At 28.8% G+C, this 17,425-nt stretch overlaps 1 protein-coding gene across 1 annotated transcript; it reads right to left on the bottom strand.

The window, feature by feature from the left end:
• Nucleotides 1-683: 683 nt before the first annotated feature.
• On the bottom strand, nucleotides 684-9,885 carry LOC119683321 (pancreas transcription factor 1 subunit alpha). Its single transcript, XM_038096974.1, has 3 exons — nucleotides 9,441-9,885; nucleotides 7,540-7,847; nucleotides 684-1,231 (listed from the first exon to the last, which is right to left on the bottom strand). The coding sequence occupies exons 1-3, from the start codon at nucleotides 9,626-9,628 to the stop codon at nucleotides 876-878; spliced, it is 852 nt and encodes a 283-aa protein (XP_037952902.1). The 5' UTR covers nucleotides 9,629-9,885; the 3' UTR covers nucleotides 684-875.
• Between the last annotated feature and the right edge of the window lie 7,540 nt (nucleotides 9,886-17,425).

Here is a 17,425-nt window from a genome sequence, read left to right as displayed (position 1 = left end):
GGTGTTATTTTAACAATTTAATGCACAACAACAATATTCGATAAAAACTATTCCAAAACAATGCGAATTGATATTTACATCGCTCCCCATATGAAATATATTGCTTCTACTTTTTCTAGATTCTATGTGAATAGAAGTGGAAGATTTATACAAAATATGGAAAAACACATATTTCAAAAGTGATGATATGATTGTATTAGAAATGGCTGCGAATATAGTGACGTATAAAGCCGAACCTTGTCCAAAATAATTTAGGTTTATACGTTATATTAAAATCTATACAACAATAAGATGCTGAGCTTATTATAAGGCTGCGAGGGTATCATCCATTATGAGTACTAATACCTGGGCAAAGCATTAATTCGAATACCAAATGGCAAGATGTGGATGTATGAATATGATGACGAAAGCAGTGATCCATTTTCAGATTGAAATTTTGAATATATGTCTAAACCTAAAAAATCGTACCAAAGTAAAGTTTAACATTATAAATTACCTATTCCCGATGCTTTTTAAACATATTATTAATTCACACAAAACGTTATTAATACAAACTTTTTTTAATTTCATTTATAATTTTATTTAAGAAATAATTTAGCTTATTGTTCAGCTAGCATTCAAAGCGAATTATAAATAAATTAATAAAAATCTTAAATTAAAAATACCACAGAATGATTTAGTAATTTTTTTTTTCTTGATTTGAATCGATTTCTAAGATTCATAAAATGACTAGAAAGGTTTCATTTGACTCATCCTTACGCAAAATGTGCTCTGTGTTCAACACTACTGCGAATATTATTTTAAAAGCACCTAATTTTTGAATCTTATCCAAATCTGCAAATATTTTGCTCATCAACTCCATGCCATTTCAGCACTTATAAACCATTTTGATGATATGAGCCACCGCCAGCGGCGCTATTTGTATCCCCCATATTTTCACCCATAAACGTGCCAGACTCATCACTTTGATTGCTATTGTTATTATGAAATGGATTTGAGTCCATATTAATGTGTCCATTCGAAATGTGATGATGATGAGAGTGCTGTTGTTCAACATGCAGTTGCTGTTGTATATTTTGTTGATTATGATTGTGTAGTTGCTGCAGATGCAATTGACCACTAGTGGGTTGTGATCTAGGGTCCTCAGGAGTCCATGTGCGTGCATATAGCTTACTTCCCGGATATCGATCACCTTTGCGATACCAAGATAATGAATGTGAATAGCCGCCAGCTAAAATTAAAACAATAAACGGAATATATATAATAAATACAATGGTCTTTAATGAATTTTAAAATGTTTTAATAATTATACGGGGGGATAGGATATATAACATATATAACGTATTATAATATAACAGTATATTCTTATTTTTTTATTAGAAATTATTCTACAAACAATAATTTTAAAGTTGGAAAAAATTATGATTTACAATGATAAAGTTAATTTATATAACTGTTGTTTATACGTTAGTTCTAATTATTAGCACAACAAGTGCAAAAATCTATAAAACTTTAAATTTGACTAATGTAAATTTAGTGTACATTAGCTTTGTGTGCCCACACAGCGGTTCAGGGTTCAAATTTACATGGTTCAATTTCTGACACATTCCTAAATTTATATTCTGATAACAGCCAGACCACTGATGATGGATATATGTTGGTATATGAAGCAGAGAGTTTGGGTGGTTAAAAAATTTATGTTTAAATTGAATTATCACTTTTTTAGAATTATTACCTTCTGTCTTTGAGCTCGATTAAAATTTAAAATTATTGCAAATAATAAAGTACAACACAATTTCTATAAAAATAAATTTTACTTTTAATAAAAATATGTAATTTTTTACTAATGGAAAATTTTCTTATTTTCACTCATGTTCACAATAATTCAAGTGGTGTCAGCGCCGGTATAAGGATTATTGGCAACTGGCGATAATGATTTAAAGGCAAAATATATTTCACATTTCCTTTCTTCTTCTAAATTTAATTCAGTGGACAAGGTGTATATTAAGCAAACTGTGATAAAATTATTCATATATTTACAATTTTTTTCTTTTTACCAGAATACTGGATATCCACCTATTAGATTAACCTAAAAATGCACACCATCCAAATAATAACTATTTTTTTGTTAAGTACTGGCTTTTAATCTTAACTGTTTTTCTTATCTTTTGGACCATATATTTATAGCCTTTAAACAAAATAGTATAAAAAGGTTATATAGGTTTGTCAAGCTTTTGGTACACATTGAAGGAAATGTCAGATACCATATAAAGTATATAAATTCTTGATCAACTGGACGAGTTGAGTTCATTTAGTCATGTTTTTCTGTCCGCCTGCCTGTTTGCCATTCGTTTTATGAGTAAACCTTGATTATTTCTTAAGGATTGACCGAAATAAAGTCAATAAATCCTATGTATCCATTTTGGTTTTATATATATTGGATGCCTATATCCTACTGTTATATACGCTGCTATATCCAACCTAAAGTTCAGAAATAGTGAAAATCTTTAATATTTAGTAGAAGTTGAAGTATATAACACAGTTCAAGAACGTATACTTATGTTATTGGTATTAATCAAGGAAAATATTGATTTAATGAAAATAATTTGGAAAATATTTCGAAAGTGAATGAGATTTGATTATGAGTCATTTCTTTGCTTACGTGCTATATTAAATGGAGAGCAATCAATAGAACAAAAAAAATTAAAGAAGGCATCTATTTATGATTACATACAACTTTTTTTTATAAGAATGTAACTGAAAAATGAATATGGAAAATGTAAGATTTAATAAAATTGTAACTCCAAATTTTTTCATTTTTATATCATTGAATTTTTAATGACCTTACAACAGTTTCCAGTATTGTCAAATGGCCATTATCAGTAGTTTTTGAAAATATTTCTAGTGTTTAACTAGAACAATATTTGAGCACATGCCTTTCCATATTGATGATGCCTATTTGACTATACTGTAAATACTGTATGACCAGCGAAGAATTCAATGGTTTGGAAATAAAAATTTTGTTGTAATTTTCTAAATAGTAATAATAATTTATTATTATTATAACCATAAGAATTTTTATTCTCAACTATTATACCATAAATTAGGCTAGGAGGTATTGTTATTGTGGCTGTTTGTAATGTTGATATTTTTCTCGTTCCTAGAAAAAACCTCTTCCTTTGCCTTCTTTCTGAACGATAAAACTTCAAGAAGAGCTGTTTGCGGTATTTCTCAATAATTCTATGCTTTTAATAAGGTTTGAAGGCAAAGGCAAAGATCATACCAAATTCTTCAATGAGAAGACGTTTCATTACTCTCAACCTGCCTTAAATAGTTCTTCCTTCTTAGCTAAAATTAAATTCAAATTGCATGTAAAGCAAAAATTAAAGTGCCAATCAATTTATCAAAATCTGAAATTGCAACGTTACAAATAACAAAAACAAGAGCGATAATAAAGTTTAAAAAACAATGAAACAATAAAAACAATAAAAAGACAATAATAGGAACAATAAAATAGAATCGACATAATCACATCGTGTGAAATTCGCTACACTTAAGCAGATGTGCCTAGGCTAGAGCACGAGCGAAAATACACTGAGCAAATTGTAGGTAAATAAAAACATTTTCATGCTTAAAAACATTAAACAATCGTTGCAAAGATACGAAAACCGCTACAAATGAGTAACAAATCGCAATCCAAAACACGCAATTTTTCGTCCTCAAGCCCAAGGATCTCAAAAATTTACTTGTAAGCGCACGCCTTGCAAATTTTCACACCAAAAACTTTAAGAGATGCGCTGACAGGAAGGAAGAAGCTTAATGGAGTTAAGCTACAACACTTCATCTGGAGTACGAGTATATTGAATTAGCTGTAATAAACCGTATTGGATGCTAGGTTTGTTGGATTGGTGGGTTACGCAGCACTTGAATGAATTTCAACACCCGCATAACCATTGAAAATGTTGATGACTACAAATTGCAGAACAAACCCCTCACCCAATTCGACCAACAGTTCGAATTCACTATTCTACGTACACTGAGTTTACACAAACATACACACAAGGAGGATCAAAAAAGTTACTTTATTTGATTGGAAGCAGTTTGTACTTTATCCCCTCTCATTTTCGTCAAAAACAAATCCTTCGTGATGTCCTTGTCTAATGTGCAAAAAGGCAATAGAAAAATAGGATATAAGAAAAATTGTTTATTTTATAATGATAACAACAACAACATCAACAACAACGGTCAGGAATATCTATCACAGTATGCAGCTGCGAAAACATTGCCAACTACTCGTACTCGTACTATCATCGTTGCACCCTCTTCAATGTATAATGTGTATTCCTTGGGATAAGGTTGTTGGCTCAGGCATTTAATGGGTTTGTAATGTTGCTACTAATGGATTGTAAATTGTTGTCGCTGTTGTTGTTGTCGTTGTTGTTGTTGTAAATATAGTTTGTCAACGAGAAGATTTTTGCGGCTGTAAAGATGCCTTTATTTTGGTCTTTTGATTGTCTGGGCGGGAAATATTACCGCTGATGAACCCTTTCTTGATTTGCTTATTGTTAGGTAATGTTCTCTCTTTAAAATTGTTAGCAAATATTTATTTTTGGGGTTTATTTACTTTTCGCATTCAAACAAAATTGTTGAAATAATGCAAAAGTCATACGCACACACATAAACAGATTCATAAGATAGGTATAGTAATTGGTTTATTTTATACATGTTTTCAACTTGAATAGTTTCAATATGTTTTTAATAAATCAAATCAATAAAAAAATCACCACAGAACTTATATTTCTTTTAACTAAAATTTTTTAAGTTCTTCAAAGTTCAAAATATTTCATGAACACCTATGGGCATCCAATCATCCATTCAAACCTATCCAACATCCAATCAGCAAACAGATGACTAACGAAAAAAGGATTAGTTGCATCACACTCTACTTAAATCTGAAATGAAACTCCCAGCAGAATAATAAAAGGAGTTTGACTGAGAACTTATTCTGGAAGAAGGACGATTCACAGGGAAACTGGCATATCCTTCAGCAAAGTGAGAGAATAAACTCTTCGTAGAACTAACTGAAAACTCTTTGTAAAATCATAAAGTTCCTTAGTTGAAAATTTTTGATCATAGCATAAATAAGTCATAGTACAAAATATTTATATAGATCAACATTTTAAACATTTGAATGATATAGGTACGCACTACTGTATAACCGTATGTTACATTATAAAATTCTCAAAAATTCAATAATTGATAAACTAATTATGATTAATAGACAACTGAATGTGTCTATCTCAAGATCACTCTATTTTACAATTTTAGTTTGACTATATAGATACTATTTACTTAACATTAAGTTGTACTTGTACTTTGCAATATATTTTTTTTGTTACTTTTTCGTTTCTTCTATCCTAGTAAAAAGTTTCGTTTCTTCTATCCTTTCCTTCTATAATCAGCACCTAGTAAAGCACAAAACCTTCACAATTCATTGAAATCATATTCTGTCTGGGGTAAAAATGATTTCATATATAAAATATACGAATATAAAATTAGACTTCCATAACGCTTACTCAACTTTTTGGTGAGATCACCTCTGTAACGACTACTTTGTAAAATCTATTCAAAAATACGATTAACAATTCAAAAGTTTGATTTGCGCAACCTGTGAATGACTCACAGTCATTGGAATCTTTCAGATTTTAGATTGCAAACTGTAGAGCAACTTTATCTTCATTTTCGATCGTTAATGAATTGTTTTCAACGGTTTAATCGTTAGACAGTTCTATAGTTGTAATAAAACTGTTTTCCAGTGTATCGTTTATGAGCTCTAAATATTTTAGCTCACGTAAAGGAAACTAATTAGATATGTCTGAAGATGTTGTTTATTTTTTCAAAATACTATAGTTATAGAGATAACTGTATCAAAGTGCAGTCGTTTTATTTAAGGCGTTTTCATTATATTAAAGGTCTATGTTTCTTAATACATCTTTTATGAATAAATTATAATTATTACATTCATTATATCAAAGAGGTCTATAAAAATAATAATTATAATTTTATTATAATTATTATTTTGTGGTTTTCTTTAAAAAAATCTATGAAATTATGCAATTATGATTCATTCTAAACAAATAATACAATTACACCATATATGTTCGATCAATTTGTTTACTTCATCCGACTGGACTAATAAAAAGCACAGGACTTACTCCATTTATTAACGTGTAGATTATCAACATACTGATAGACATAGGAATAGGCTACATACATATAGATAAGCGGATAGATTTAAATCGAAAACACTCAGTTGTACAGATATATTTACGATATATATGGAGATAAAGATGAGGAATGATCAAAAATGGATCTATCTAAGTGAAGATCAAATATGAGAGAAAATATTGGTGCTCTCTATATCTTTGTTACAAAGATCAATTTAATTAATATAAAAAAATGAGTCACTATATTGTGAAAGGTTTGTAAAACCATGAGATACTTGGAAGGGTTTAATTGTTAAATTTATTTTTGTTATGACATTTAATTTTTTTATGTAGATTATAAAAAAAAAACCAAAAATGAAAATATTCATAGAAACTAACTATAATGTATGTATAAAAAAACTGTTTGGTTGAACTGAAGGTTGAAAACAGTTTGAAAAAATCCCCTCTCAAAATAATGTCCGTAAAACGTTTGTACTATAACTGAAAGGATCACGAAAAGTGCTGGGTGCTTCGTCATTTAATTTGAATGGAAAAATTATTAACCAAAAAACCGTGACTAAAAACTATATTTTTATTAGCATTATCAGACTGCAGCGGCAGAAATTTTGCTTCACTGCTGCCAATCCTTCGGTATTAGAAGAAAAGTGTGAAAATTTTAATTTGTTACAGACAGCTAGACAGGCACATATGTATACTCCTATGTATGTGGAACCGCAGAAAATCATTAGTTGAATAATGCAAAGGATGCTTCGAATGCATAATAGGGAAAGGGGAAAAAGGTATCATTGCCGGGTTTGAGTGCAACATATTTATTCCCTTACATCCTAATGCCTGATGTTGGTGGTGAATTTGTGATCCTTTCATGCAAGCGTTAAGGTTTTTAAATCGATTGTGCACTTTTCAATGATTTCTCATATAATTCCTTAATTAAATTTACATATGAACCTAAACGTTTATTGAATTATAACATTAGCACGCAAGCGCAACATGCGAGCTGTTCATCATTTTTTCTTCATTATGTATGGAATAATATTTCATAATATCGCAGTTATAGAGATATGTTCAATTTAATTAAAGTATGCCTTTGTAAATTCAGTAAAAGTATATTAAATTCTAATTCACTCTACGTATCGGTTTTACTACCACCAACTTGATTGATTAGATTATATGTGTATCTAACTTGATAACAAAGAGAGAACAGTAATATATAAACTGTATTGAAATTATATTAGATTAGTAAACTAAATCCTATTTAATCTGACTACACATGATATTATATATACGTTGTAATGTTTTATAGATTTATACTTACTTCGATCTTTTAATATAATTTTTTTCGGTGGTTCCTTTTGATAATTTCTTTGTAAACTCAATCCTGGTTCATTACCATTTTTATCCTTTTTCACCATTTCACTTAAAAATGTGATGTAACTTATCGCCAACTTTAATGTATCTACCTTACTAAGTCGCTTCTCGTAAGGTAAAGTTGGTATATGTGAACGGAGTCCTTCAAAAGCTTCATTTATGCTTTGCATACGACGACGTTCTCGTAAATTGGCCGCTTGCCGCTGTTGTGCCATTTGGGAGGCACATTTTAAGCGTCGTGGTTTATGAATTCGACTAAAAAATTAAAAATAATTTTTAAACTTGTTTAAATTTTCATTATCACATCTTTTGTTTTAACAAAAAATCAAATAAATCAATTTAATTTTAAATTGGAACTATATTTGGTAGATAGGTGGGTATTTGGTTGAAAGATTCTTTTATTTGGAAACCGTCACATTTAAGCTAAATCACCCATTACAATACCTTATAATCCCGATGGAACTTCTAATATAAATATCACCGCTGGTTAAACCATTTTCTTGTGGTATCACAATACATAATACATAAGATATCTTCCATTTGATAACCTAATATGCTATGCACTGAACAAAAGCAGAGAAGATCTTTGATAGTTTCTGTCATAGATCCGTATTAAAATAATATAAAAAAAAAATGTAAGCATAATTTAATTTTAGTGAAAGACTAAGTATGGAAGAAGTCTAGAGTGGATATGCAAAGACAATTTATTAGTATTGATATTTTATATTGAAAAAATATCTTCATTTAATTTATTCCTGAATCCCTAACTATTTCCAGGATCTATATATGATTTGAAAAATGATATGATTTTTTGGGTACACTTGATTCGCTCCCATAGTCCCCTATAACTTGATTTTAAGTGATATAGATTAACATATTATTCTGTTAAATCAGCAACTGAATTTTAAGCTCAATTTTAACACACTCTCATAGGTTTTCATCCATTATACTTTATTATTACTTAATTTTAAGTTGTGCAGATTAACAAATTATCCTCTAAAATAACAACTAAGCTCGTACCTCAACTTATCAACAAAACTTAAACTTTACATTCAATAAAGCTCTATCTCGAAATTGTTCTTACTGATCAATGGCGTACTCAGCCTAACATACATGAACTCAACTCTATTCAGTGGCGTTAGGCGAAAGCGCCTTCGATCATATACAGTCTTGTACTCCCACTGATTTCACATTATATTTAGTGAGAGAATAAGAATCCTGTCAATCCAGCCGTAAAGTCTTTAAAATATATATGCAGTTGGAAATCATACTTTAGGTATGTCCTCCACATTTAGGTATAAAAAAGAAGAACTGACGTAACTGACTTACATCAGAAGAATAAATAAACCTATTCATACTATAGAGTGGTACCTATATTATATCTAAATTAGATTGAAGTTGAGTTGACTAACATGAATAAGGTAATACTCATTGGAAGTGTAGGATTGATAGATTCGAAATAAAAGTATCTACTTCTAAATAACTCTGTTTGAAGAGTTTTTTTAACTAATATATTTCAAAACAAAGATTAAAAAAAGTGATACTTGAACACTTGTACAATACAGAGTTTAATATCAATTGATTTTAATATGTTTATCTGACTTTCATTTAATTAACAAGTTCCGTTTTGATGATTTTTTTGTATTCCTACTATCAACCGTTTCTTTTGTGAACCTAGTCAAAATATAGAGCTTATTGTCTTGACTGAAATGAACTACAAATTATAAGTACAATCCAAAAAAAGACTTTTTAACTTGACTTCGGCTCTCTCATTTCATAAACTTAAAAAATTCTTAATGTAAATAACTAAATATAAAATTTTAAAATTATTATTTAATAATTACTCACGTCTTTTCGTTGTTCTCCTGATCACTATTAAATCCACTGCTATATGCATCATCTTCATCGCTTTCTGAACTATTTTCATCACCGAAAAAAAATTCAGAACTTGATGTCGAACCATTAGTAGCTTGTGATCCTTCAAAGAAGTGTCTAGCCATAGTTGACTCCAAATCAAAATTATCCATGGAAAACATCTTAATAGTGATATTTTCCAAAACTACCGAAGTATGACCTATAATTTTTGTTAGTTTTTATCAAACACTGTTTGCAAACAATTAATTGCTAGTTAACATTTTATTAATCTGTGAGTGTGAAGCCTTCACACTTGTCGCCACCGTTTACCGAGGCGTGTGTCGTGCACGTGCTACAATAACAATAAACACAATGGTCTTTTGAAGAAGTCTCTGTAACGCCCTTACAATATTTATTTGATATTGATCCTTAAAATTGACTTTTGTAGACTAAAATATGACTGAAAAAAAACACAAAAAACAATAATTAATCAATTTAGTTTTAATCTTTTATCAATTTTATATATCATTTAATATCATAATTTATTGTATTTCTTTATCAATATTATTACAGTGATAAATATGTTAAACATCAAAGATAAAGTTTATTTCGAAATGAGTGGCAAAAACGTAACTCAGAATAATTAATAGGAAAACTATTATCTAACATTATATCTCAGATTAATCTAACATTTATGTAGATATTATAGACAACAAACATATAACATACAAACATATTATACAAACATGTTATTTTGAACAATATAAAAGCGTTAGATATAACATCTATCATCTATCTATCTATAAATATAATTGTGTAACAATATATTTATATAGTTATCAACTATAGTTGCAATTATTTTCAGTGTAAAATCCAATCATTTGGTATAAAGTTTTTACGAACACTTCTACCTATTTCATCAACAGTGCTGCACAAAGTTTGTACTGATTAATTCGAAGAATCTATAAAATGAACTCCTGATAATCTATTTAACGGAGTCCATCTCTTTACTTTTTAATATATAATAAAAACTAATCCTTTAAATTATATATATTAATAAATAGAGAAATTAACATCATTAAATAGATATTAAAAAGCCAACCTATTATTCTTGACAAATCATTCTTATTAAAAGCAAAGATGATAATGGTAATTCAAAGGTAGCAAATGTGAGAAATGATGTCTATCAAAATTTTTCGAGATTTCGCATTGTCTTGGAGAAACACTACCCTTTTTTTCATTTGGTTAAATTATTTAATTTGTGTAGTTCATGGCAGTACACTTAAAAATTGATTATAATATTGTCTTGTACATAATCTAGAAGATTCTCTTAAAATTCCATAAGACCTATATTATATACAAAAATCAGCACTTTCGGGTATCACGAAAATGTATGTTATGTTGTGCATAAATTTGAAAGAAGTTATACACATATATACATACTTTTTTTCAATTTTTTTTTCTGTTACAAGATATCGATCCCACATGCGAAATTTTGAAATTAAACCAAAGCGTTTTATATGATTATTAAAAACAAATCAATAAAAACAATCTATCAACGATCACACGAAGTGTTATTTGGTATCCTTAGTTTCACTGGTCATCGAAAGGGTATTCTACATATCAAAAGTTCTGGAACAAAATTATGTTAACCAGTTTTGACATTGGCGTTTTTTCAGTATCCATTCAGCATATTCTTCAGATTTAGCCCCCTGCGCCTATTTTCTGTTTCCAAACCTAAAGAAATGGCTGGGCGGTAAGAGATTTGAATCACATGAAGAAGTCATTACCGTATTTTGAGAAGAAGAAGAAGAAGTCATTACCATTAGCGTATTTTGAGAGCTTTAAGAAAACCTATTATTTGAAGGGGATAAGAAAATTAGAAAAACGCTGGACTAAATGTATCGATCTAAAAGGTGATTATGTAGAAAAATAAAAAGTTTATTTACCGAAAAAAATTTCTTTTATTCAAAAAGTCACTGACTTATCAAACCGCCCTCATATATAAATATGTATAGATATAATTGAATGTTGATATTCTTACAATAACCCAGAAAGTTCTAAAGACGTGTGTTCGGTTCTTCTTCAATGTGAATAATGAATGGCTTATGTGTTTTACAAGATATAATTATGTTTACAAGAAACGCAGAGTACTTATTTTTAGAAGATGATTTTTAGTAATGATTACTTAAATAGTAAAAATAATGTTCAGTTATATTGTATTGGTAGGACCGTCTCTAATAATTTTCGTTATATTCTCTTCTTAACTTATTTGTTTACATAAATTCTTCTCTTCTCTTAACTCATGTGTACACTTTCCAAAAATGCTCCAAAATATTTAAGACCTCTTATGATTGCATTGCATCAAAATATTCAAATTACCTATTGATAGTGGATATCACGCTTAAATAGAAGAATATTTATTATTGTTTATTATATTTATTATAGTAATTTTAATGTTTAATCTCTTATTAAGATTATTAATGTAAATCAATTTGACATGTAATTTGTTAAGTTTAAATAAAGGGACAGATGAACTGGAAAACGATATGTGGTGTCATAAAACTACAGTCAAAATTCCATAACTTGAACTTCTATAACTCGAATTTTCTATACCTCCAACCAAAAACAGTATGCCAAGGTTTTAGAGAGCAAACTACATACAATTTTGCATCCATAACTCGAACTTCTATAACTCGAATTTCTCTATAACATAACTCAAACAAAAATTTTTTCCCGTACCGATAGAAACATGAGGAAAGTGCATTCTATAAATCGAATTTTAGTATAATCGAAGTATAAATGCATTTTGCTGTTAGGGGAAGTCCATTTTTCCAAACCAAATGTTTAATTTTTTTCTTTTTTATGTTGCTTCTTTGTGCAAATGCCAGTCGCTGACAGTGTGGTTTAAAGTAAATAAAATAACTTCCAATGCTACTGTTAACGATTATATTGAACTTGCCAATGAAATTTGTATATCAAGCTTTCCTACAGATGAGGATATTATTGAGCACTATATAGCTCTAAATTACTTGATCCAATTCTAAGCGCAACGGAAAGTGATACTGAGGTTTCCGTGGATATTATTGTTTATCAGCCTATTTTGAATTTATATTTGCGAACGAATGATACTACAACTGATGATCACTATAAGGCTTTAAATAAAATGGAATGTATTTCTACTAATAATAACAAAAAAAAATTAAAATCCCAAAACTAATTTCTAATTATTTTACTTCACTATAACTTCTGAACTATATTTGATTTTAAATAAATAAATAAATATCTTAAAATATAATTCTAGTTTCTTTCAAAAATGAAAAAAAAACAATAAAATAATTCCCTAACTCGAAGTTTCCATTAGTCGAACCTTTTCTTTGTAAAATTGGACTTCGAGTTATGGAAGTTTGACTGTATTTTCTTTTGAGAATGGAGTCGCTTCTCAGTAATAACGACAGTTAATTTAACCAGTAATATTCCATAGTTTGCGACGGGTGGTTATTACAAAAACAAAAAGTCTAACTAATACTATGACATCAGTTTTCTTCGGAGTTCTTCAAACTTTAATTATTTAGTATTTTAATAATTCTTAATGTCTGGAATATAGTGATTTTAGCACTCAAACCTATCAAAAAGAGTTTGAATAATGTTTGGCTCAATCAACTCACGGTTTAATTACTCATGAATTAATCATTATGAAATATTTTCCAAATGTAATTAAGCGAATTCAAATCAATTCTCAGAACAATCAGATGAGAACGTATTCCATTATGTAGATCTTTTGTATTTTATATTAATTAACAAATATGGATCAATCTGTAAAAATAACACTTTAATGCAAAAAAAGAAAATATTGATAAATAACAACGTTCGTAGAAGAAACCAACTCGAGTTTCAAAAAACTACCTCAGTCCAAACACTTATGATCAAAATTTAATATATATCACAGAGTCGTATTTTATTATGACAGATTCAAACTTAAAAAACTGGACAGTGTCAGTTACAAAAACTTCCATTAAATAAGATGAGAGTATAATTAATTCCAAGGATTCACAACTTCACTGTACAAAAAAATAATTATAAATTTTTAAAGCACCCAACAAAGTTGAACGGAGTTATAGAAATCAATAATATAGAAATCAATTATAGAAAATCAATAATACTTTTACAGGATCCACTTAGTATCTGTCAAATAATAGTTGATGTAAAAAGTTATTAATGTTATCACTGTTCATATTTTCATTCCACAATAACCATGATAAATCATATACTTAAATTATTATTTATTATGATATCATTGAACTTAATATTTGAATCAAAACATTATATCTCTTTCAATATTACGAGTATTCCAAAGCAAGATTGTCTTTTAAGTGATATCAGTAAGAAATATAATTACCTTTTGGTTTTAAAACGTTTTAACGATTTAATCCTTTTATATATTGCTATTACAATAGAAATATCACTAACTATTTTAAATCGTTTATCACAAAATTATTATCTTAATTTATGCCCCTCATTAATTTCATTACGAAGGAACGAAATTATTGTTGATACATTACACGTGCAATAAATCGACATTTAACACTTTAATCAAATTTGTTGATCTTTTAAATAAAAAAACACTAAAAACGTGTACCCAATTATTAGTAACATCCGCTTTGAATTGATTTGTGAAATCAAAGGTTTCCTCTACAAAGTCTTTTGTACACCCACTAACGTCAAATAGACCCGCACACGAGCTCAATCACCGTTCTAATGAAAACAATATGCGACCCTCACCGAAGGAAATCAAGAAAGGAACTGTGCAGACTGCAATAAGCTCATTTGCAACACACGTACACTTACCGAAGGGTTCATTTCACAACCTTGCAACTTAAGTGGCCTTTAGACATCAACGCGCGTTGACAAACACACGAAGTCTTCTCTCTCCATTACACATTAAATTTACCAACAATTTTTTAAACACGCCTCCAGCAAACAATGCAAAATTTGTGCACTCATCAGTATTAAAGCAATCGCTGAAGTGTCGACAGCGGCTGCTATGCGTAATTTCCTTACGAAAAATGATGACATTTAATTTATAATTTTAATTTATATATTTATATTTATTTTTATGATTTCAATTTATATATTTATTTTTATATATATTATATTTTATATAATTTAATTTTTTTTTTTTTGATGTATTTTAATAACAAATTTTCCGTAAATGCACAATGCAATTAATATTTAAAACAAAATTTTCATTGTAACTTAATGTTTGGTTATTATTTTTTAGCCCAAGGTTATTAATATTTTAATTCTTCTTAATAACATGTTTTGGAAATTAAAAATTTTACCTAGGTAGAAAATACAAATATTTAAAATAAAAGATACAATTCATTCATATTTGCAAAGGATCGCTTGCTAACGACAATCATGCGTGCATTTAAACGATGTTTACGCTTCTACTCCTCAAAATAAATAAAATTTTGCATGCCGACCAAATCCGACTGTATATGCAAAAACACGAGCGTGGTTGAAGAAATATCAAAATTTTTTGATTTTCGTCAACACATTTCTTAAAATTTCAAATGTTACTATTACACAAACAAATTTCGCATTTCACAAAGTAGGAGAAAAGTAGGAGAAAAAAATTCTCATGTGAGAGCGATTTTTTAGTATATTTGTTGTTTTATCTGGGGCGTGTTTTAAAAATTGTTAAAAAATTGTTTGTGTAATGGCAAGCGCGCGTTGACAACGAACGTTGCTGTCTAATGGGCCCTTTAGGGTTGCTGCCGGAAATAAAGCATTTAAATGGCGTTGTCTGAAAACTGCGATTTCTGTATGTTTGTTGGTGTGTTTGCGCATAAGGGCGGAGCTTCACTCGTGAACCAATGATAATACAAATCGTGTGATTTTGAACAGGTAATTCTGTGCTTTCGTTAAGTTCATAAAATTTTTATGATATTGTACTTGCCACTTTATCTACAATATATCAAATGCAGAGCAAATTATATAAAATACAAAAGTATTGACGTAATCCCCATCTCCTCTCCCCATCTGGTATGAACATAGTATTTTTGGAAGTATATTTAATTTTATATAAATTTAAGTTGGAGAAATAGATAAAAATATGTGCTTATTTAATCAAGGAAGAAAATTATATATTAAATTTTCTGTATGTTTTCATTGCAAGAAGAATAAAGTTTAATAATAAATGATTTGAATAAATATTATGAAGTTATTTACATGTCTTGCAAAGGATGAATAGATTAAACATAATCATAGCATGTAATTGGAATAATACATAATATATAACATATATAATCGATCATTTAAAAAAAAATTATTATTTTTATGTGTGTAATTAAAAATAATAATACTTAATAGTAATGATAATTTATTGAGTAAATAATCAAAAGTAATTATAACTAATAGTAATAATATGGGGATTATATGGGTCTGGTAATAAATTCCATATTTAATTTGCGGAAATATTGTGCTCTCTCTTAAGGCTATAATGGCAGGCCTTTATCTTATATGATATCTTACAATATTCGCTTAACTAAATTCAACAGGTCTCTAGGGTCTCAATTTAATTTACGAAAAGCACAGCTTTCAATTCACAAAATCAGAAATATTTATTTCAATAAAACCATAAAGCTTATAGCTTTCTCAGTCTATCAAGCTGAAAAAGCAGGTTAGTCAATTTTTCGATTTATTCATGTTAAGTGTCATAAGCCGTTTATAATATATAAGCACGAGCATTCAATATCTAGTTTAATATTTCAGTGTAACATAAAAATATTTTCTTTGTTTCTTATAAGATTAGAAATATTATGTTATGTTTGTTAATTCTGCATAACTATACGGTTTTCTATAATGGCCTGTAGTGCTTTTTATGGCTATAGCTAGTATTCAAAGTATAATATATTATATTTGTCACACTAGTTTACTTATGGTACCAACTACCTTTGTGCTCATTTATTATAAGATCTCATCACTAATGAGCCCAATAACCTAGTTAATCAAGTTTACACTTAAATGTATTCATAGTGTCAATAATAAATTATGGACACATTGTTTATTTTTATTACTTCACTGTGGGTCTTTCAGGAAAACGTAATATTTCTGTTATGATATTAGAAAACATTGTTAGTCTACAGATTATCATGTTTCTTATATTAATACTGACAATTTTGAATAGATTTATCGTACATTAACTTAGCATATAATATAATGTTGGTAAAATAAAATTATTATTCACATTTTACATATCTATTACCGTTGTACTACTGATGTAATTCTGTCCTCTTATGTGGAGCATAAATCCTCAGTTATTAATTTAAACCAAATTATGTTATAGTAATAGGCACGATATCGCTCAATAAATAAAAGTATTCTATAAAATACAATAAAATCTGAGTTTCTGCTGTTGCTGTCGTTTGACTCGTCCGAGTTCACAGATCGACATTAAATATTATTTGGGGTCACCATATGCTCAAGACTCTTCATAGACATTTGTTTATAGAAGTCTGAAGTTTTTAATTGAACTTCCATTCTTTATTTCCATAAAACAGAAATATCATTATTCTACTATTGATTGCACACATTCGACCCCCTCAGATTCGAATTAAATGAAAAGAGAAGATACATTCTCATATCCACATTTGGAGTGCGGCCAAAAGTTACTAATTGCCATTAACATTAAAAGGATCAGTTCTTAAGATAGATAGGATAAAATAGTTATCGTGTCATTGGTTGAAGCACCTAACAAACTACCGGCTTACGAGTATTCCATTGGTAACTATGGTACTATGGTTCTTTGTGCTTATCTCAAATCAATTTTTTTTAAGAATGAATCGTATTTTTCCGTTCACATATGTTAACTACATTTCTTGTTAGTTCAAGCAAATCATTTAGCTTGAACTTGACTGCCAAATTATCATCAACCCAATGGTGTCCAAAAACAGATATGCCCCTGCTTGCTAGTG

The sequence above is a fragment of the Teleopsis dalmanni genome, chromosome 2, assembly GCF_002237135.1.
Source record: "Teleopsis dalmanni isolate 2A chromosome 2, ASM223713v2, whole genome shotgun sequence".
NCBI lineage: Eukaryota > Metazoa > Arthropoda > Insecta > Diptera > Diopsidae > Teleopsis > Teleopsis dalmanni.
Note: the sequence above shows the minus strand (reverse complement) of the source record. Positions and strands in the feature narration are given on the sequence as shown.

Coding starts and splice junctions, on each gene's coding strand:
- LOC119683321 (XM_038096974.1), bottom strand. CDS start 9,628: ATGTTTTCCATGGATAATTTTGATTTGGAGTCAACTATGGCTAGACAC. Junction 7,848..9,440: donor CAGGAGAACAACGAAAAGAC/GTGAGTAATTAT, acceptor TTAATTTTTTAG/TCGAATTCATAAACCACGAC. Junction 1,232..7,539: donor AATTATATTAAAAGATCGAA/GTAAGTATAAAT, acceptor TTTTAATTTTAG/CTGGCGGCTATTCACATTCA.